Source organism: Leptonychotes weddellii, chromosome 9 (assembly GCF_054177405.1).
Source record: "Leptonychotes weddellii isolate Sample4059 chromosome 9, ASM5417740v2, whole genome shotgun sequence".
NCBI classification, from domain to species: Eukaryota; Metazoa; Chordata; class Mammalia; order Carnivora; family Phocidae; genus Leptonychotes; species Leptonychotes weddellii.
The window spans coordinates 63,783,494-63,805,030 of NC_138377.1; the positions used below are offsets into that span (position 1 = coordinate 63,783,494).

A 21,537-nucleotide genomic window follows, 5' to 3' on the forward strand; every position below is an offset into this window, starting at 1 on the left:
GGTGGTGGGTATTGAGGAGGGCACATTCTGCATGGAGCAGTGGGTGTTATGCACAAACAATGAATCATGGAACACTTCATCTAAAACTAATGATGTAATGTATGGGGATTAACATAAGAATAAAAAAAATAAATTAAAAGTTACTTAGTGAAGGGAAAAAAAAAATTCCCATGGAGAGCCCATTTAACACAATGAGGAAGAGAACTGGCTCTGGAGGTGGGCTCTCTGGGTTCAAAACTTAGCTGTGCTATTTCTTGACTATGTGACCCTTGGCACATTGCTAAGCCTCTCTCTTGATGTTGGTGCTCCCGTTGATAGAAGTGGGACCATTCCACCAGTTTCCTCCAGAGCCTCCAGAGGACAAGGTTCCCTAAGAGGGAGTTTGAAGTGTATTGAAGGAGCCACTTTAGAAAGGCTAAGATGAGAAGCAGGGTTCCAGGCAGAGGTAGCAGTATGAAGGCATGTAAGTAAAAGAAACCTGACACATCTGTACAAATTTGGATAATTTGGCAAGGTTTAAGAGATGAGCTGAGAGAAAGGCAAGGCAAAAGTCTCGATTTTATCTTGAGTTGGGAGATGGTAACAGATTCGCCTTTTTAAAAGTTTAGTATGAAAGTGTGGAAGATGAACCAAAAAAAAAAAAAAAGGCTATTGCTAGAACTCTGAAAGCAGGAGGAACTAGGTCAACACAGAAACAGTGAAGATGGTGAAAAGAACAGAAAGTAGAGAGCTGTGTAGAAGGCAAGCTTTAGCTATACGGGGTAAAAGGGAGGATATAGACTGGACCCCCACATTTCTGAATTGAGCTGGGCAGATAGTGGGGTTATTCACTGAGCCAGGGACCTCAAAGGAAAAGCAGGTGTGAAGGGAAAGACAGTGGGGTCAGGTTTAGACATAATGAATTCTAGATGACCTTGGGTCACTCTCCTGGAGTTGTCAAGTAAGAAAACATGGGTCCGGAGCTTAGCAGCACAACCTAGCGAAAGATGGAATTCGGTCATGGAAGCCAGGAGTTGAGTAAAATTGATCTAGGGAGAGTCTGGAGAATGAGAGAGAGAGAGAGAAGAGGGCCAAGGACAGAAGCCCAGAACTGCAGCTTTAGCAAGATCTCAGAGAGAAGAAAGTAAGCAAGCAGGAGACCCAAGGGAAGAGGAGAAAGATTCAAGATTTAAGGAATGGCCAACATAATGAAATGGTGCCCCCTTGGGGAATTTATCACCTGGTTAGAAAGTCATTGCATCTACAGGTGAAAAATGAGGTAGAAAAGTTGCCCATGAATGTCCTTGATAAGTGCCGACGAAGGATATAGACAGTTCTTATGGAGTTGAGAGGAGGGAGGGTTTGGAGTTCACCTAAAACTTGACAAAGGTGATGAGACTTCACTGAGCCTGAAATATGGTTAGAATTGAAACCAGGAGAGAGAGGTCATTTCAACTAAGGCCCTGATATTTGTTCAAATCCATCCTCATGTCTGAAAATACCTGGAGGTGGATCTTCTGTTGATCGTGGTCATCAGTGTCATCTTTGAATACTGAAGACAGCTTTTGGTTCTCTTTTAGTAATAATGCCTGTTGGTTAAACAGTATCATATAAAACTGGATGCAATGTTACCTGATACCTTGTACAAGGTTCAGGAAGTCATGACAAGACAGTATGGCTTATTCCAGAAACACAGATGTGTCTAACATGGAGGACATCATGAGGGTCAATTTCGATGGGAAAAGACAAGTCCTAGTTATATACCCTCCTAATTTTATGGTAGCTAATTCTAAAATCCCTTCGGTTTAATACAGCTATTCCTGGCTGTGAAGTCTCAGATTCCCTGCCCCATATTTGCCCTAGCCTCTGGTGGCTAAGCTATGGGTATGTGAAAGGAAGCAAGAAAGGGAGCAAATTTTAGTGTGCTCCACCCACTCCTCTGTCCCTTCCAGTCCTTTCCATCTTCCCATTCCATCCCACTGGCCTCTTTCTTCTCGAGACCGCTTGACTTACAGTACAGCATGGGCAATAACTCTTCATTGACCAAGAGGAATACCTTGAGGACAGAAACAGTCAGGCATTACCTTGGGAAATAAACTCAAAATCTGTCTCTGCTAGTCTGCTCACAATTCTGTCTACTTGCATTGCTTCCCACAACCTACACCATATCTGCAAAGAAGAAACTACAGAATAAGGAAGAATCACTGGAAAATCAGGTTCCAGTACTGGCCATTGCCACTTCCTTCCTTGCAAACCACTTAACCTCAACTTAGTCTCAGTCTTCTCAGGAGAATTTGTGTGACAGCCAAATGAAATAGTATTTGTCAAGGTACTTAAGATTGGAACATGCTATTCCCATGTTAGGGAATGGTCTAACCTAGGCTATCATCATAGTCATGAATATGATGTGAAAGCTGAGGGGGACCAAGATTTCGCCTCCTCCTCCATCTGTTCTAAAGACATAGACTTTCCTTTCCAGTCCTTGTATTCCACCAGTTTTCTCCAGAGCCTCATCTCCTCTCCTCTCCTCTAGTCCCTATTAATCTGTGTTGATTTATCTTGGCTCATGGAGTCCTTAATACAACTGAGTAATACCAAGTTACCCCCATTCTCCTCCCCTTAGCACACAGTGGAAGCCCTTAAAATCCACTCCTAAAGAAGAAAAATGGGAAACAATTTACAGAATCCTTCGTAGGCACCAGGCACTTTGTGTGCCTGAGATTCTGTTCCACAAACCACAGACTTTTCCCACAGAAGAGAAATTAGGAAGCCTTTACAGCTGAGACTGGAGGTGGGGGGTTGGGGGGGTAGACTACATTTCTATTAAAAGCTGTCTGTGGCTAGACGTATCCATCCCAAGTACAAAGTTAAATGATGTAATAAACTTACCAAAGTCATAAAGCTATTACATAAAATGCTATTAAATATCTTCTACTCAATGTTAACAAAATACAGCTATAAATTTTCCTGGGTTGTAATTTTGCCAGTCGCTGGTTCTCAGTGGGTTATGCATCTGCCAGTTCTTCACTGTTGAATTGTGTTTTCCAGTCCTGGCAAATGGGACGTCAGGGATACATAATCCTTTGAAGTGTGATGGTTTTCAACTTTCTCATGAATCTGGAAGTCCTTAGTTTCTTCTGAGGCTGGTTTCTGTCACCATTTTCTACCTCCTGGCTAAGTGCAGTATTAAGGCCCCATATTTCATAAACTGGAGATCAGAGGCAAGGGCCCAGCCAACCAAGCCATGGCTCAGGATTCAAGGTTGGGAGCTGGCACATCTCCTCTGAACTTTGAGACCGATTCACAGCTGCTTACAAGAAGCCATGCATCTAGGGATGGCAGGGTAAAATGGAAGGGAGGAGTTGAAAGGAATACAGAGCATTCTCTCTGGAAAAGTTCTGTGCCCCCTTTCCCTGTGGGTTTTCACCTAAACCCCAGGTCAAGAGGAAATGTGCATAAGATCCAGATATGTCTCATTGAACTTGCCTAACTCTATAAACTTGTCAGGATTTCCATTTACTTTTGCAAGCCAAGTCCTAAATCCAGATGGCCCCTGTCCCTTGGACCCTCGCCAAAGAGAATGACAGGAGAGAGGGCTGTGTCAGTGAAGGGGATGCGAGAGAAGCCATTGGCATTTGCCCGAGTCCTGCAGCCCGGGGGTCCTCTTCCTGCACACGTGCAGTCAGACAAGATCAGAAGAAATGTTGACTGGTTCCTAGATACCCAAAGCTTCTCTGTAGGGACCTGTCTTGCTCTTGCAGGTGCTCCGCCTTTACGGGGTTCTGTCACTGGAGGTCAGCCAAGGCGGCCTCTGACGCTTTTGCTGTGCTTCTTCAGGGAACAGCATCCTCCATTCGGCGGCCGATAGTGTGACCAGCGCCGTACAGAAAGCAAGCCAGGCCTTGAATGAGCGCGGGGAGCGGTTAGGCCGAGCAGAGGAGAAGACAGAAGACATGAAGAACAGCGCCCAGCAGTTCGCGGAAACTGCACACAAGGTGGGTCCTGCAGAGAGGTGGAGGTCTCCACTCCAGGTGCTCGGGGAGCTTTGGCTCCGAGAAACTTATTGCAGTGTGTTTCCCATAGTGGGAGATACAGAAGCCCTTTTTTTTCCACCCTTTATACAACCTGCTGCTTATTAGTAAGTACCAGAATCGTGAAAGAGTGCTTCTTGTACCTGTTTCTTCATTTCTCTCCTTGCTAACGTCTTTCTCTCTGTCTCTGACCTTGGATCTGGATCTTTGGGAAATGTGGACCAACCTTAGTTCCTGCCCAGAATTTTAGGGCTCAAGTTTCAGGGAAGAGGATGGGGGGAGGAGGAGGTCAGATCCAAGAATATCCCTCCCCCCATGGCCAGTGCTTGGAAAGGACTTGGGGCTGCCCGTGCTTACTTTTCCTTGCCGTCCTTTTCCGGTCACGGTCATGAACCCAGCATCCTGTGTTCTTATCTCTTCACTGTATGAAAAGCCAGCTCTAGTCCCCCCACCTCCAACCCACACAGGGCACCTCAGGGCTGCTTGCCCCTCTGCAAGGGGCCTTGGATCTCTAAGGCTGCCCTGACTCATGCAGAGCTGCCCCCCCAGGGCTCCTACCTGCTCTGAACCCAGGTCATGGCATTTCCCACGTGACCACAGGCACACACATGCACGTTCACACGCTCCCGAAGACTGTGCCTTCCAGAAGGGGAAAGGGGAGTTTTTACTGGCAGCCAGCTCTCTGAGGCAGTCACAAACCAAAGGAAAGAGTGGCCCTGTTGGTCAGGGGATAAAGAGGGTTTATGACTGATCTTGTGCTTCAGGTCAAAGGGCAGCTGTCTGGCTAGGGATTGGAATTTAGGTTTCCAGAAACAACCCCTGCTGATAACTGTTGGCCTCTCCAACTCATGATCCGGCCTTTCAGATATGCTTTTCAGGTGACCTTTGGGGAAAAAATTAACTTGCTTCAACAGAAAACCCCAGCTCTGCTGAAGAAGGGAGAATGCACAACCTGAAAAGTAACAAGAAAGGTCTCCCCAGCTGAGGCTGGCTGGTCTCACCCAGGGGCTCATGCCCAGCACTGACTGTGGATCCGAACCCCAGGGGATGCTTCCTGCTTTCCTGTCCCGCAGCCCCCTTGCACAGACCTGTGTCCTTCCATCATCAGCTCTCTGTTGTGACGGGGTCTTACTGTGCCCCTGTCTCGGGGGCCCATGTGGGCCTCCCGGGAGGAGACTTGGCCAGATCTGGCTGAAAATGCAGGGTGGCCTTGCTGGAGGCCAGACCCTTGCTCACCGCTTGTCCCGGAAAGAGGGAGCTCAGATTGAAGATTTCCGAAAGGTTCAGATTTAAGGTCCCTTCTCCAGCCTTTGTGAGACAGAAATGATGAGATGGAAACGCTAGAATTCTTGGCCCAGCTTCATTTATAACCACAGCAAATGTTGCGGTTGGGGGAGGGGTGGTAGTGGAAGTCTGGAGAAGCATTCAAAGTGTTGATTTGGGGAAGAGAACGCTAAAGGGAGTCATTTTTTAATTGTCTTCCAGTCTGGGAGGGGTGGTAGGTGCAGGCAGTTCTCCTTCGGACCTTTTGCCTCACAGGATAGAACAGTCAGCAGTGCACCGATAAGATTTTGCTAAAACCAGACTTGAGGTGAGTGATGAAATCATGAGCCAGGTTACCAAGGAAGTCTGTGAAATCGCTCTTCCTAAGGCGGAGTAAACAATACCTGGATGTCATCCATGTGGGCGTCCCCCTCAGAGGAGGTTGTACAAACACTGGGTTGGATAACCTGACCAGATGGCCATGATTCTTGGCCCTGGTCGCCCTGTCTCCCTGATGTTGTGGCCAAGTTTGCTGGGTGCTTGGGAAGACAGTATGGTGTGGTTAACATCTTATGTTTGATTCACCATCCCCATGACCTTGGGTAAGTGCCTAATTTCTCTAAGCCCCAATTCCCTCATCAGTAAACTCAGGCTAATTAATAACAGTGCCTGTCTCCTAGGGCGTCGAGAGAATTGAATGAATTCAAACCTATAAATCTATGATCACAATACCTGACATACAGATCTGAATTAATACTGGCGATAATAATTTCCATGAAAATAGTTCTGGTGAACCTGCCCTATTCCATCCCATAGCGAGCACCTATGTAGGGGGATGGAGAAATGTGATTGAGGACCCCAACAAAGGGATGAGGAGGAATGGGAGATGAAGATTTTGCCCCCTCCCCCGAGAGTGGGCTGGGCAGGGCTCCTGCTAAAGGCGGATACTTTCTAAACCCAGAATAAGCCTTGAAACAGGGCCTGTCAGGTTAGAAACTGATTAGGCCACCAAAGGCAAAGGGGCCTCTGGCCTTGACCACCGGGAGGATCAGTGCCAGCCAGTGGCCTGTTTTCAGGAGAGATGGAGGAGGGAGGGGGTGGCATGCCCTTGTTTTGGTTTCCCTGCCCGTGGGTGTTCTAAGAGGGAGGTGAAGGGGTGGCTGGTGTCTGTTAGTGCATGTGAGGGAGTGGGAGCTAGGCACTATCCTGGCCAGACGTGGTTTTCTAAAATTGGGATGTGTGCTTATGAATCACCAGCATTGGCTGCATTCCTAACGAGGAGAATGACCACTTTAGATAAGGTGTGGCTATTTTCCCAGGGACTAGGACTCCCGATTTAAACCCACTGGCGTGGCCTGACCATGAAGATGTCATTTCCCCGGCCAGGCCCCCACCAGACCTGCTGGTGAGGGCAGCGTGCCGAGGTGGAACCCAAACCTTCCGCCCCCAGACAAGCAGCTGTGTTGATTCATAAAGAGTGGGCTGTGTTTACAAGTTGAGACACAGGGTACGTGCCGGCACCCTTCGCAGACCACAGCAAGACCAGGTGAGACTCCTCCGTGCTCCCTGGTTGAATGAGGGCATGTCACCCCAGCCAGGGACTATGGCACACTTCTCTGCGGTCAAAAGGATCTTTCTAACTTTTCCCAGGACTCCTGCAATGACCCAGGTCCATTAGTGAGTGGATCACCTTTGCACAGCCCTGCCATCAAGATATGTGGGTGCTTAACTCCAGGAAAGCAGATGGAAACTGCTCCTGCACCCCGTCTCCCCCAGCTCTGTTCGGACTGCCTTGAGGAAGCGTGGTTCCTTCCTGAGCTGCGGGCTTGGCGCCATCTCAGCCCTTAGGAAAGTAGCGCAGCCTGCTCACTGTCCCCTGCCCCAGAAGGCACATCCTTGCCGTGTGCGCCCAGCTCTGACACCCGCCACAGGCACTGAGTCAGCAGGCAAGAGCGGCACCCACACCTCGGCATCCTCAGATGCCATTTCTCATGGAAAGGAACGCCGATCTGCCCTGTTCTGTACACACTCACGTTTGCGGGGCAGGGGGTGGGGGTTTCTCTCATTGGCAGGGAGTGACCGCCTCTGTCCTCACTACAGTCACCTGCTTCCTTCGGGTCCCTGAACCAGAAGGGACCTCAAGAGTCCAGGCCTCTTAAAACTCCCCCCAATATGAGTAACAATTTATCATTATTTAGAGGGAGTTGTTCACACAGCTTTGAAAGAGAAAGCTTTCCATGAGATAGTAAGAAAACAAAATACACCCAAAGGAAATTTTAATCTCCTCTTCTGTAGGAACTCTGACATCTAAACTGACCCAGAAGCATTTGAGTTAGAGATGATATTTATGATCATGAGGAGACTGAGGTATGGAGCAGTTGTGACTTTAGAGCTCAAGGTCATGCAGCAAAGTTGCAGCAAAGAAGCAACCCTGCCTTCCATATTCCAAGACTTCCAACTCCCAGAGAATTTTAAAAAAACAAACAACAAAAACCCTAGGTAGCATGGAAATGGTGCCACTTTCTGCAAAGATACTTCAAATAGTAAAAGACCCAGTCCCGTCGTATTCCTGCGATGCTGAGTTGGCCACGGCCCCACCTGGCGGGGGCTGGGCTTAGCACCATCCCAGACCCCCACGGTAGCAGTAACCGGGGCCCGGTTGTTGCTGAAGATTAATGACTGTGTGAATTGGCACGAGACCATTAGCTGAAGGTTAACAGCTCCGTGAATAACAGGACAGCAGCACTGATCAAATATTTATGTTTGGTATTCATTATGCACAACACTTAACAGCTCTGTGTTGATTGGAGTGGTCCACGTCGCTAAATAATGTATTAAAATGAGAGACGGAGCAAGAAGTGGAGTCCATACAGTGGAGGGGCTGTGGGTGGCGGGGCCGTGGAACAGATCAGAAGGAGAGCCCCCCACCCACCATGTTTCCTGGACCATAAGCTCTCCGAGGTCAGGAGTTACTAGCTACCTCCCCCTTTCTGAGCAAAAACCCACAGCGCTTAGCACGGGAGCAGCCCGGGCATGCTCGCACACACTGTCCAATGGTTGACGGATGTGGCGTCCACACTGCAGAGGGTCTGCGGAGGTCTCGCTGAGGCTGGCTTCACCAGGCAGAGAGGCACGGGGAGCTCTTCCAGCTGCGGTGAATTTAGCAGCCCGAGGGCTAGGTCCGCCCGTCCCCTCTGTGCACCGGCTGCAGAGGAAGGGTTTGCTGCTCTCACAGGTGGCCTAACTGAGGTGGCAGCCCCAGGGTTATGACTTTGTTCTTGAAGATATCGAAGAAAGGGAAGGCAGACCCTGATTGCCCTGGGTTACACTGGAGAGATGGATCGTTGACACCGCCCAGAATGACGGCCAGCACCACTGTGTGGAATCAGGGGGCTCCCTGGCTCATCCTTCAAGGACCAGGAACCTGGTCATGAAGCAGATGACAGGGCTTTCTACAAAGCTCTTGCCTGCAGAGAATCACCCGCTATTTGCTGCAAGTCATTCTGAATGGCAGAACCCTGTCCCCTACTCCCAGTCCCAACCCCCTCCCTAAGGCCAGACTCCAGACATGTGAGGAATTACAGTTCAGGCGCAGCTCTGCCTTCAGGGTCACCTCAGTGTACGGGCTCCTTGGAAAGGATCTAAGAAAAGCAAAGTCAGATTTAACTTTATGATCCATACCTGCCTGTGTTGCCTTCAATATATCATCGTGGGCTCTAGCTGGGCTTGGGAAGCTACAGAATGAAACAGGGGTCTTAGCGTTCCCATTTATAGAGGTCTAACCTTTCAGCAAGCCACATTTCTCAAATACCTGCGGGAGGAGTGGTAAATAGCGGTCTGGATTCAGTCTCTTTCTTGTTCAGCCCCGGTCAGTAACACCGCTTCATCTCGCTAAGTGCTTTGGAACTTGGCTGAAGGTCCAGGCTGGATATTGAGTGGATTAATGCCAATTGTTTTCCTACGGTTGATTTTTAATACTTTATAAGATATCAGTAAATACTTACATTTGAGGAGTGTTGGTTTTCCTGAGTAACTAGTAACCCAGGAGCCCAGAGACCTCGGTTCTACTCCTACCTGTTCTAGGTGGGTCCCTCACTCTGCCTGCACCCTGGCTGTTCCATCGGCTCCTTCCGTGGAGTGCGGGGAAAGCCGCATAGCACGCTCCCCCAGCAGGACACGTGACACCAAAGGAGCCGCTGGTAAGGAGGAGTAACAAAGGCAGTGCTCGGTGGGCTCTTTGCAAAAATGCTAATAATTTATAATAATAATATGGCGATCTGCCACAGCGAGTGAAACCTCGGTGCTGCCTCTCGTCATGCATTTGGGGACGGGAGCAGCACGGTGAGTTCTCCCCGAAGCTGTAATGCCTCACTTTGCCATCCCTCTTTCTCCTTAGCTTGCCATGAAGCACAAGTGTTGAGAAACTGCCTGTCACGGCGATGACCCTCTCGAGAGAAATGGAAGAGTTTGCTCAGCAGTTTTTACAAGAACTCCGGACCTCTGCTTGCTTCTTTTTTTCTCCCCCCGCCCAGTATACGGACATTTAGGTTTTTTTGCTTTTCCCGTTTCAGACGTTAATATGAAAGAAAAGACGTTGTGTTTATACATTTCACTAGGATCGCGCTAAGAAATGCGGCGGTGGCATCAGCTTCGTTCGGTGTTTTATTTTTTTCCACTGCATGTTTGTTTGTGTGTCTCCATATGTGTCTTCTCTTTAACTTTCTTTTTTAAGTAGTTTGGATATGAAATTTGGACCACATGCTATGCTGAGCTGGGTCTAAACTGGCAACAACATGTTGTTGTCTTTTTCTTCTTGATATTAAACCAGAGGGGCGCCCGGCTGGCTCAGTCAGCAGAGCATGCAACTCTTGATCTTGGGGTCGTCAGTCCAAACCCCACTTTGGGTGTAGAGATGACTTAAAAAGAAAAAATGGGATATTAAGCTGGAAGACCTTTTCACGTGGTGACATCAGATGTTCTTGTTGCTGGTTGGAAATCAGAGTCAAGCAGTGACTGTCATTTTGTCATTGCTTCTCTCAGTCTCCTAGCCACTCCTAACTTGAAGGTTAAGATTCTGTATCTTGAAACATAAGTCTGTATTATGGCAAACAATTGGATTTATCAGGGGAAACAGCAGTCTTAGATTTTTGCTTTTTATATGGTAATCTTTTGCATGAGCCATCACCAGCATTCAAAAAAAAAAAAAAAAAAGAAACACACAAAATCAGAATGGCAGATAGAAATCTACTTTCTGAGCTACAGTTTAAATACTTCCAGTACTTGTTTCCATGCTGATTATTTGCAGTTTTCATAGGAAGGGTAAAAACTTGAGATCAAAGACGTAAGGAAAAGCCTATTTAAAAACCTCTGTGCATTCATGGATGTCTCTTTCTTTTGTCATTGGCCCAAATTACCGCAGCCGATATTGAAAAGAGCTTGGATTTTTATCAAGAATTGATTTGTCCAGATAAAGGTCTGTGTGAATGATAATGTGAAAAGATACTACATTTAAAATCTCTCTTCTTATTACAAAGTCATGCCTATTTTAGAAACACCCTCACCATATCACCTTCAGTGTCTCTCTATCTGATTTTTGGAGGTTCTGATGTTGTTATTTGCTATCTATTTATTTAATGTAATTTAAAGTGCAGGTGTCTTGACAAATTGTATTTCATGGCCATTGCAACTTGCCCGGTCTGACATAAAACATGCTCGTGAAGCCTTTAGACTGCAGTCAGATCGAATAAAGTTGGCTCCCACACGTCCTGGTTTTGCGTTACTCCCGAGAGTGCTGGGTTCGGAGTCTGGGAGTTTTCTTTCTCTGAGGATTAAATGCTAAACTTTAAATCTGCGCTCCGTCTTCGTGAAACAAGGAGGCAAGCTGCACATCCCAGACACAGTCTCAGCCTCCCACTGCAGTGCATTGATCTTTAAGCTGCCTGAACCTTCAGGACCCTTTTCTGATCCTCCTACCCATTGAGCCGACTGAGTCCACGCATTGTAGCCTCTTACACGGCAGCCCAAGATGACTTTGGGGTTATTTATGCTGACTTCAATAGCTTAATTTCTCCTGATAAAGCATTCCCTGGGAAACAAAGTTGGGCTATAGGGGGGAAAAAAAAGTTATCTTAGACAGTACATGTCAAAAGGGAGATGAGGTTTGCTGGAGACAAATTTCTGAATCCTCTTAGGAAGATGGTCCAGTTCAAGAAAACTCTCTAAAATTAATATGGTAAATTATGCAAGTTTACTATAATATTTTGTACTTTCAGTGTCTAAAAAGGTCAGAGAAGCAAAGAACTTGCTATCTATCTGATGAGTACCATTAGAAGCATTTATAATTTCTAAGAAAATCCCAAAATATCACTCAAAACGGGTTTTGTTTGCAGTCCTCAGTTCAGAAAACACACATACACATGGATATATTCATCTTCCAAAATTGGATTCCAGCTTCAGAGATAGATAGTTGGTATAAATAATTGAAAGGGTAAATCTAAAACCTCCCAACAATTGGCCGGACTTGAAAATAAAATTTGTTTTGCCAACTATCTAACAAGGGTGTTTGCAGAGCTGCTTCTAAAGTAGCAGAGGATGAGGTCGTAAGCATACTGTGAAATTGGAGCTTCTTCCTCCCTGGTAGAATTGTGATAGCTACTCTTAATAAATGTTAAGTATTCTGAATCTTGCCTTCTTACTTCACTCTCTGTTTATCCTTTCAGACTTCAGTCTTACTGGAAATAGCTTGGATTAGAAGAACACCTCTATTAGCTCCCTCTATTGATTCGCTTCCAGGGCGTGGCCATGCCCTTGACCTCCCTGGGTCAACGCCCTACCTAGGCCCCTGCCCCAGCGAGGCCAGAACCCCCAGCCTCTGTCTTTCCTCCACCTCCTGACCTCTTGCAGAGCTGCCCCGTGATGACACACGTGAAGTTCTTTGCTATCCTTTTGTAGAAGGTGCTGTGATACAAAATATAAGTCTAACCTAGAGGAAATTGCTAAAATGTCACATTCTTTGGGACCAATTTGTTGGGTGAAGCTGCTAGAAGACAGTTAATTTGTTTCACTTCTGCACTTCATTATGAGTTTTGGGGATACTCTATCTCTGTGAAGGACTTCTTCAATTGTACTGACAACACGTAGAGAAAAGAAGCTTCCTAGTATTACCCCTTCTTCCTGGAACGTAGCCGTCCATAGTAGTCCTCACCTAGTATTAGATAATCTGCATACAGGACGTATACAGTTATTCAGGTTAATGTTTCATATTAAAGAATGTATTTGTAAAATGTAACAAGATCAGCAGTTAACTTTTTTTAAGCTCTGAAAAAACAAAGATTGTGTTAGACTTACAATTACAGTGAAATCTGTCTTAATACTACAACTTTGTGGCTAACAAAGGTTGTGCATTTATGTAAAAATATTTACAGAATGCCCTCAATAAGGGATAATAAAGATAGGTTTTGCTTTTCATTTTTAGAATCGTAACACCGCTGCTGTCTGTGGTACAGTTATTAATTCTTCAGAAGTTTCTCTAGGATGTCAAATATAATTTTTGTTTCTTTCAGAGACAAGTTAACACCTGCTCTATGATTCGTGATTACAGTTAACTCTAATTTTGTCATTAAATATTTTAACTCTGTGATGAAAATTTGTTTCTCGCAATTATTTGTCGCATTTGTAAAACACAACCCAAAAGGCAGGCATCCTCACGTTTCTGATGCTGATGGGAAGATCTTGTGGGCCTCCGGAACACCTAAGAGCTAGGATTAGCATAATGATAGCATTTCCTTGTATGTGTTCTAATGGGAAAACTTGAAACATTAAAAAAGACCAAAGAGCTAACCTTCATTTAGACAATGAGCTTCTATCCAGCAAGAGGGTTTGTTGGGTTTTTTTTTTTGTTTTTGTGTGTGTGTGTGTGTTTTTTTTCTTTTCATGGGCAAAGGAATTAAGCCGATGAACAATTCCCTTTCTGCTGATACTGGTGATGCGCTCAACTCAAATACTCAATTCAGCATGTGCCCTCATTCCGCAGACTAGTTTCATGCCCTGTTAAATTGGAAAGAAGACTTTATCAAATTATGTCGATTTATTTTTATGGAAATAACGACCGCATCACCCGTTTGTTTTCAAGGGAAGTGGCTTGGGTGACACAGTACAGAGCAGCCCCCTGGGTTGGCGGGGACATGTGCTTTTAAGGCAGGCAGGACTCTGAAGTGTTTCCTGGGTGGAAGGGCAAGACTGCGGTCTCTAGTTTTCAGAGAAGAGAGGATAGAGAGATGGCTAGATGAAGAAAGCAGCCCGAAGTTAATTATGTAGTGAAAGGCACCAGTTCTTGCAAACTAATTATAAACCCATTGCCTTGCAGAGCTGACTTTTTTTTCTTAATATAATTTGTATTTGTTAGCAATCCTACCGTAACAACTAATTCTCAATCTGGGGGGAAGGATTAATATGCTAAGTGTTTAAAAAAAAAAAATCAGTGGTGCCTTCCCCCTTGCCATCAGTAGGGATGTGCTTAGGAAAAACTATTGACCCATCATAATCATCATCTGCCTAAACAAACAGATTGAGGGCCGGGAGTAGGGGAGGTAGAAGAAGAGTGGGAAGAAAAATACCAGAAATAAATTTCAAACAGAAATGCAAATGTTTGAGTGTTATTTCTGTTGATATCCATTCTGCATGCCTCTCCCCTGGCACTGATGAGCCTGGGTGACGGCTAGACCCACGTCTGCATGCACACACGTTTGCACACGCACATACGTCTGCACGCGCACACACGTTTGCACACGCACATACGTCTGCACGCGCACACACGTTTGCACATGCACATACGTCTGCACGCGCACATATGCCATCCACACAACTGGCAGCAGGAAAAGAGCTGAGCTGTGCTCTTAAATGCCCCTGAAATCGCTCTGTGACACCTCCTTGCCCTTCTGGACATGGCTAGGCAGGTGACAGTATTTCCAGGGGTCATTAACACCAGAAAATGCCTCAGATGGGCCATTATCAGAGTATGAGAAATGTAAAGATGTAAGAGACATGGGAAAAGAAGACATCCCACCCACAAAGCGAATCTCAGCTTCTATAAATGTGAATGCACTAACAGCCCTCTTGTACCGAGGTGGTACGGAAAGTGGATTTTCCTTTGATTTGCTTTTTAAAAATCCAGGACTTACATATAAAATGATTTTGCATAGCCAGAGCCAGCCTGACGCAAAATTAATCTTCATTTTTACCTCCCCGCCAACGTTTCTCCCCTCCGTGCCCTTCCGCCTTGCTGTCCAACCCTTTTTAAATCCTGCTTTAGCTAACGGCTCCTACATGTTACCGACCATAAAGGGCTGGTTCACAGTGGCTTCCAACAGCCTCCATCCTGGCTGCCTGACAGTCATTGGGGAGTTCTTAGAAATGCACACATTTTACTCCCAAACTCGCCTTCTTGGTGTCCCCGGTCATCTTGTCTTTTGCAAAGAAAAAAGAAATGACTTAAGCAGGCTCCGGATGGTAGGGCACCTGGCTTCCCCAGATGCTTACTAGGTTTAAACCAGCCAATTAAAGCTGTCAAGGAAATTAAATATACTATGCATTTCAGCTCAATTACTGTTGTAATGTAACCTCCTGCCTTGACCCCCGCATTATATTTCTCCCTTGAGCCCCATCTGGAGCCTCGGGATTTCCTGAGTCATGTTTTCACTTGCCACCGCTGAAGTTTTGTGCCACATTTTCTTGTTTCTGCTGATGAGTCATGGTCTTCCGGGGGCGGGGGAGGAGGGTGGCAGGTCCGTGGCCCATCCCACCACACACTGTTGGACGTACTCTAAGGAGGCAAAGCTCTCTTGCCTCCCTTGGTCCACGGGAACCAGTGGTCAGAACTAAGGGATTCTGAGTCAGTTGCTGCTGAGTACCGCCACCGTCCTGATGTTGTCTTTTAGACATTTTATATGCTGATGATTCTCAGGTGGAGTGAAGTTTGTTTTTTTTTAATAGAACATGTATTCTTTTTTTTCCTGTCTTTGTGTGTTCAACCAGCCCAAGGATGGCCATTTAAATGGAGCCTGGCCCCATCCCATATCCATATTTAGATGTGTCAGAGGCTAGACAAGAATCACCAGTCCTGCAAATCCCTGGTGTCATTTGTCAATATTAGATACGAGCCTTTGTCCTATGACATTGTATCCCAATTGCTTTGCCACTCATTATTTGTCAGACGACATAGAAAGAAAGAAAAATGAGGCCCATAAATTCTCAGCTTTATCCAGAGATCTTAAACATGGCTTGGGCAATTCACAATTTCTAAAGAAAATTCCTGTTCTATGCTCTGACCGTGTGCACCAAATGCTGTGTAATTATAATACCACATCCTCGGTGAGTAACGCCTGAAGCTTTCTGTTAGTTTTCCTTAAAACTAATCCTTTCTTTTACTACCCTAGGAAGGAAAATCTGGTTCCTACTCTTGAACATGCTTTTTTCGTAGTGCAGTGGCGTCCTTCAGGGAGTGTTTTAGACCTGAGATTATAGTGGCCAGTCCTGGTCGCCCATTTACATTGGCCTGAAACTGTCCACTATTGAAGGAGTCTCGGCTTTTGGACAGAACCTGTGGGAAAAAAAAGAATGTGTGAATCCTACCCTCCCCAATAGCACAGCTTTTACTGGCGCGGACGTGGGCAGGGCGCCCCCTTGTGCCGCTTTCCTGGCAGCAGCATTGCATTGTGGTTAATAAGTGGTCCCAGGAAGGCCTGCCCTGCTTCAAATTCCAGCTCCAGTCCTAGAAAGTAGGTAGTTTGGGGCAAGATACTAATTCTCTCTGTGCCTGTTTTCTTAGCTTTAAAATGGGAGTGATTGTCTACTTCACAGGCTATTACAAGGATTAAATGAAATCATGAATGTAAAGCCTTTAGCCCCATACCTGCCCATAAGGGCGCCATGTGTGCCGGTCAGCTCGGCAGCAGGCTTCTTCTCTGTGATGGATCCAGAATAAAGTAGTAAAACTTATAGGCTTGTGATGCCTGCCAGACCGCACTGCTGGCTAGAAGAATGGATGTATTTTCCTTAAATCTATGTTGGCACAGGACACGCGGGCAGACATTTTTCAGGCCTCTTTGGCCATTTTATGATCTATAGACATAGAACCCTTGACATTTCATATATCCAGCTGAGGCCCATGGCCCAAAAGCAAACCCGGTGGGAGCCATTTTCTGGAGGAAATTTCCAAAAAGACTAAATTCATAAAAACAAGAGTGAGATAAATTGGCCCTAGAGTCTGTGCCCTCAACTATAGGAATGGAAATGAATGGTTTTATGGCCTGGGATATTATGGGGCATGTCCTTGGGGCAGTGATTCATGCTCCTTTTTAAAAAAAGAACTTCAAGGTCTTCGGATATATCAGTGTGATTCCAAGGATGCTACTCAAACTATTCCTAGATGACTTAAATTGAGAGTATCTTAAAGAGAACCATTTACTCCACAAATGGAACCTGGGCCTAGAGTGAAAACAGCCCTAAGAGAGAAAAGGAAGTAATTCATATCTCACTGTAGCATGCCTTTTCTGGAAGCATCTTGAGGCATTCAGCTAAAAGAAGGAAAGAAGGACCCAGAAAAACTGATGTCAACATACTGTTTGCCCAGAGTTGTCACAGTGCTGTTACTTACGATGTCCAAGTAAATCCAACCCTATTGGGAAATAGGCCACTTGTAAAGGACCATGCAGACAAGAAGGCCCTGGCTAGTTATAACAGCCAGGAAGTATCCCAACCAAATCCCAAACTCTACCCCTCCAACAATTGCACTAGGTGTTATTTTTTAACAAATTGCAAGCCAGGCAAATTTCTTTTAAAAAAGTAAATTAGAATCCTTCCTGGCAGAGAGCCTCCTGGCTTTGTCATTAGCTTTTCGTCCTCGGGCAAATTACATCATTTTTCTGTATCTGGTTCTTCGTGTTTCAAAGGAAAATAATCTCCATCCTGCCCGCCTCACAGTCCTGGTGAGTGAAGTGAGGTGTGAAATGTGAAGGAGCTCTGCGAAGTACAGAGTGCTAAAGAGGTATGTGTCACTCATTAACAGGGTCTGCAACTGTCCCCACCCAACACCTAAGGGATTCCTTTCTCTACCACCCCCTCTTCTCCTATAGGTCTGACCCTGCATGCTACATGGTATCATCATGCCCTCTCCCTGCTCTCCCAAGAAAAAGAATCCCCCACTTGCCATCATGGAAAGTGAATCAAAGACAATAGTAAGAGACAGTCCCAGACTGCTCAGAGCAAGGGACACCTGGGCTTCGAGGCAACCCCCAAGGGAAAAGACTCAGGGCATTCCAGGGGCGGAGGGAGAACACTGTGCTGGACAGGTTGGCCTGGACGCAGCTCACCCCAGGACCACAGGTAACTCTTGAGAGTTCTGACATCCTGATGACGAACATGTTCTCCATCCACCTGGGAAGCCTTGTTGACAACAAACAAAACAAAATTTCAGAAACCAGTCAGAGAAGTCAGACATACTCTCCCCTGAATGGAGGCACATTCAGGTCGGTCCCTACTGTGTCTGGTTGTCCTAACCTAAGATTAACACGGAGAGGGCCACAGAAATGGCCCAGGTCTTGGGAATTCAGTGAGTAGACGTGAAAGGAATAATAAATTATTCAGGAGACAGAATACCGATCTGATTGAAGAATGCAATCCAAGGACATTCTTTTAGACACAGGGAAGACTCAACACTCAGCTCTACTCACTGGGAGCAGCATTGTTATTCTGACTGGGGGTCACCAGGAAGCCAGCTCAATATTTCCCTCTGGGGGTGCCTTACCTGGGCAACAGCAGGAGAAAGGCCAGGAAGAAGGCATACCTGACTCTCCTCAAGCCTAATGCTGAGCTGGTCTAAGCCACCTACTCAAACTTGTGTTCCTCTGGACCCCACCGCATTCTCCAGGGTGGGTGAGCCACCACACACACTCACACACACACACAAGACAGCCCTCGGGCACATACTACTCACCAGTGATGTTGGATGAGAGAGCTCGAGGAGGAAGGGGGTGTGCACCACAGTCTACCCACTGGGTCCCCCATTCTGTGTTCCCCCTTATTCACTTCCTCCTCCCTGAAGTGGAATGAGGGCGGGTTAAAGGCGGAAGGAGGCTGCAGTGGCGGCATGAGGGCTAGCGTTAACTCCAACGAATATCACCCTTACAAAATATGAGCGACAGGAAGGGGCGATTAGGGGAAAGCACTATACCTACGCAGAAGCTATTCAAACTCGTCCTTCTTTGGGAGGAATGACCCACAGTAGTCCTGCTTTGTGACGGACGAGGGCTTCTGAAGTCCCCGCGAGCCCAATTCCACAAGCATGCTCACAAAAGACATTGGCCCAAAGTTTCATTGTAGGCTTTTTACCTAAGAAAAGAAAGCCTTGAATGTAGGGCCCAGGTCTGCCCCTGAATTCAGTCAGGACCCAGAATAAACCCACCTCATTTCTCACTGTGCTGTCCTTGGCCCGGGCATCTTGCCTTTCTCCCAACTTGCCAGGTCCTTGTGCACCTGCTGTCTCTGATTGTCAAGAATACTTCCTTCCCCAGCTCTTCAGTAGCACATCATTTCTCGGCTATCAACTCTCCACTTGCATGTCTCTGCGGAAAGACCTTCCCTGACCACCGCATCTAAAGGAGAACCCCCCGAACGTGTACTCGGACCTGTGTTTTTGTCTTTACTGTCTGGCCCATATTCAGCTCTGGACCATGGCTATTTCGTTCACCAGATTGCCCAGGGACCTATGATTTAGTAGGCACATAGGACACGCTCATTACATAAATGAACCTTTCCTTGGGTTAAAGTCCCCGTGCAAGACACCAAGGGGTGTTCACAGAAAAAAAAAGAAAAATCCAAGTTGCTAAACATGAAAAGATAGCCTCACTCTTTGAGCAATGCAAATTTTTTAAAAAGTAGTGTTCAAAAGCTCATGACACTCGATAAGCAAATGCCATTGAATGGGAGTATAAACTGAGACCACATTTTTGTAAGCAAATCATCCCCATCTATCAAGATTCAAATGGCTGTGCTTCCCTCCCACAGAGCCCCTCAGGTCCTTGCTCTGCAGCCACCAGCCTCGGGCATCCACTCTGCGCTACCTCCTAGCTACCCCCATTGGAGCAGCTGAATTACAGGAAGTTTCTCCAGCCTCTGGAAGGTGGAAAGCAGTAGTCAGGGTCCATGTAAATTCCCTCAAGCAAACAAATACAATAAACAGTCACTGCCTTTTCTGTGCCTGTCTTACATCTGATATTGGCAGGCGTTCCCACTGCCCCATCCAGCTTTGGCAGCAATGCGTTTTCCTGAACTCTTCAGTGCTTTCCTTTTCTATGGATTCTGAATCTGGAAAGAAGGGATCATGGTTTTCTAAACTATAAAATTCTTTATCTATTGTATTGGGCAACTCTGTTATTCATCTATGCCGTTATGGATTTATTGCGCCTCGGTTCTAAATCCCCTCTTTTCCCCCCCCACCCCCTGCTTTGTGATGCTGGAGCTGAACCCTCAGCATTGCACCTGCTGCTTCTGGATCCCTTAGCAGTTCACTCCTGTTTACTAATTAACAATGATCTGTGTTAAATTCCTCCCATTCCAATAACTGGCACGGTCTCCTCCTCTGCCTGAACCCTGCCTGACATATCATCTCAGGCATCTTGGCACATTGCTCCCAGACCTCTCCCACTCTCCCCAAGTCTCTTGGCAAAATCCTTTACTTCCAACAAATTATCTAATTTCCTACTTTGCTAAAATCAGGACTCTCCTGATGGGGAGATTATCCTGGATTATCCAATGAGCCCAGTGTAATCATAAGGGTCCTTATAAGAAAGAGGCAGGCGGGTTAGACTCAGAAAAGGCTGGGTGGGAGGAAAGCGGAGAAGTTGCAAGATGCTCAACTACTGGCCTCGAAGATGGAGGAAGGCGCCACAAATCCAGGAATGCAGCTGGCCCCTAGAAGTTAAAAAGGCAAGGAGACAGATTCTGCCCTAGAGCTTCCAGAACAAATGCAGCCTTGCCAACACCTTGGTTTGAGGACTTCTGACCTCTAGAACTGTAAAATAATAAATTTGTGTTGGTTCAAGCTGCTAAGTTTGTGGTCATTTGTTACAGAAATGACAGGAAACCAACACAGTCCTTAACCCCCAAGGTGAGGCGTTGAAGCTCTCAGGAGGGTTCTCCCCCAAGGTGGGGGGTAGGCAGGGCATCAGCCAGGAAACCCACTGGACATACCGCACCGTGTTAGGAACAACTTTGAGCTTGAATCTCAACACAAAATAAAAAATGATCCCCGGGGCGCCTGGGTGGCTCAGTCAGTTAAGCGTCTGCCTTCAGCTCAGGTCATGATCCTGGGGTCCTGGGATCAAGTCCCACATGGGGCTCCGTGCTCAGCGGGAAGCCTGCTTCTCCCTCTCCCACTCCCCCTACTTGTGTTCCTTCTCTCACTGTGTCTCTGTCAAATAAATAAATAAAATCTTTAAAAAAATGATCCCCAACTTTTTACGCCACCAAAATCCCAATAGAGAACACTGTTTCAGTTGATTGACTGTGAGCACAACAGACATCTCAGTAATCCTTCACATACCATCCTCAGATTCTCTTCCTGGCAAAGTCAAAGTAAGGAAACTTAGATTACGTTGTCTAATGAGATACAGCGATTTTAATGTATGGCACCTCCTGCAGCTGGAGCAGCCCGGAAGGGTTTTGTTGTTTTGTTTTTCAGCCTTGCTTGTGAGCAGGATGGAAGTAGTGGGTGGAGAGCTGGGGGAGGGGAGGGAGGGAGTTGCTGCAGAGGAAGAATGTAGGAATGTGAGAGGGGTTGAAGGCGGAAAACAGTGAATTCTGAGTTTCTTTGCCATATTTATCAAGCTTAATGAGCAATCATTTGATTCTACCCTTGAACTTGACTCTCAAGGTGCTATCCTTTCAAAGACATCTCCTGCTCCAGAGGTGGAGGTGGACAATGGGGCCCTACTCAACTCTGTGTGCGGGACGTGTGCTTGGGAGTGCGGAGGTGAGCGAGGTGTGCGAGGTGTATGGGGCTCCGAATCCATCTGTCATGTCAAACCTGGTGTGGGCTGAATCGTGTCACTCAAATTGGTCCATAACGGGATGAAAATTCAAATGCTGATAAATTACAGGGAGCTATTGAGTGAGCTCAAGTTCACACCTGCCTTTGGGGGATTGTGATGAGATTCCATGTCTTCTAACTGGTTTCTCTTATCTTCCGGCCACCTTATTAGCCAGGATT

General features: G+C 46.4%; 1 protein-coding gene across 9 annotated transcripts in view; it reads left to right on the forward strand.

The window, feature by feature from the left end:
* The window catches only part of STXBP6 (syntaxin binding protein 6), a 267,054-nt gene that overhangs the window by 230,670 nt on the left and 14,847 nt on the right, over positions 1 to 21,537 (forward strand). For 8 of the 9 annotated variants that reach the window (XM_081830664.1, XM_081830666.1, XM_081830671.1 and 5 more), the window contains 2 exons: positions 3,817 to 3,974; positions 9,670 to 12,918. In XM_081830664.1, coding sequence (XP_081686790.1) covers positions 3,817 to 3,974; positions 9,670 to 9,693 — 182 coding nt within the window. In that variant the 3' untranslated portion in view covers positions 9,694 to 12,918. Of the gene's footprint in view, positions 1 to 3,816; positions 3,975 to 9,669; positions 12,919 to 21,537 lie in introns of those variants that run through there. The other variant, XM_081830665.1, reaches the window with a different exon arrangement.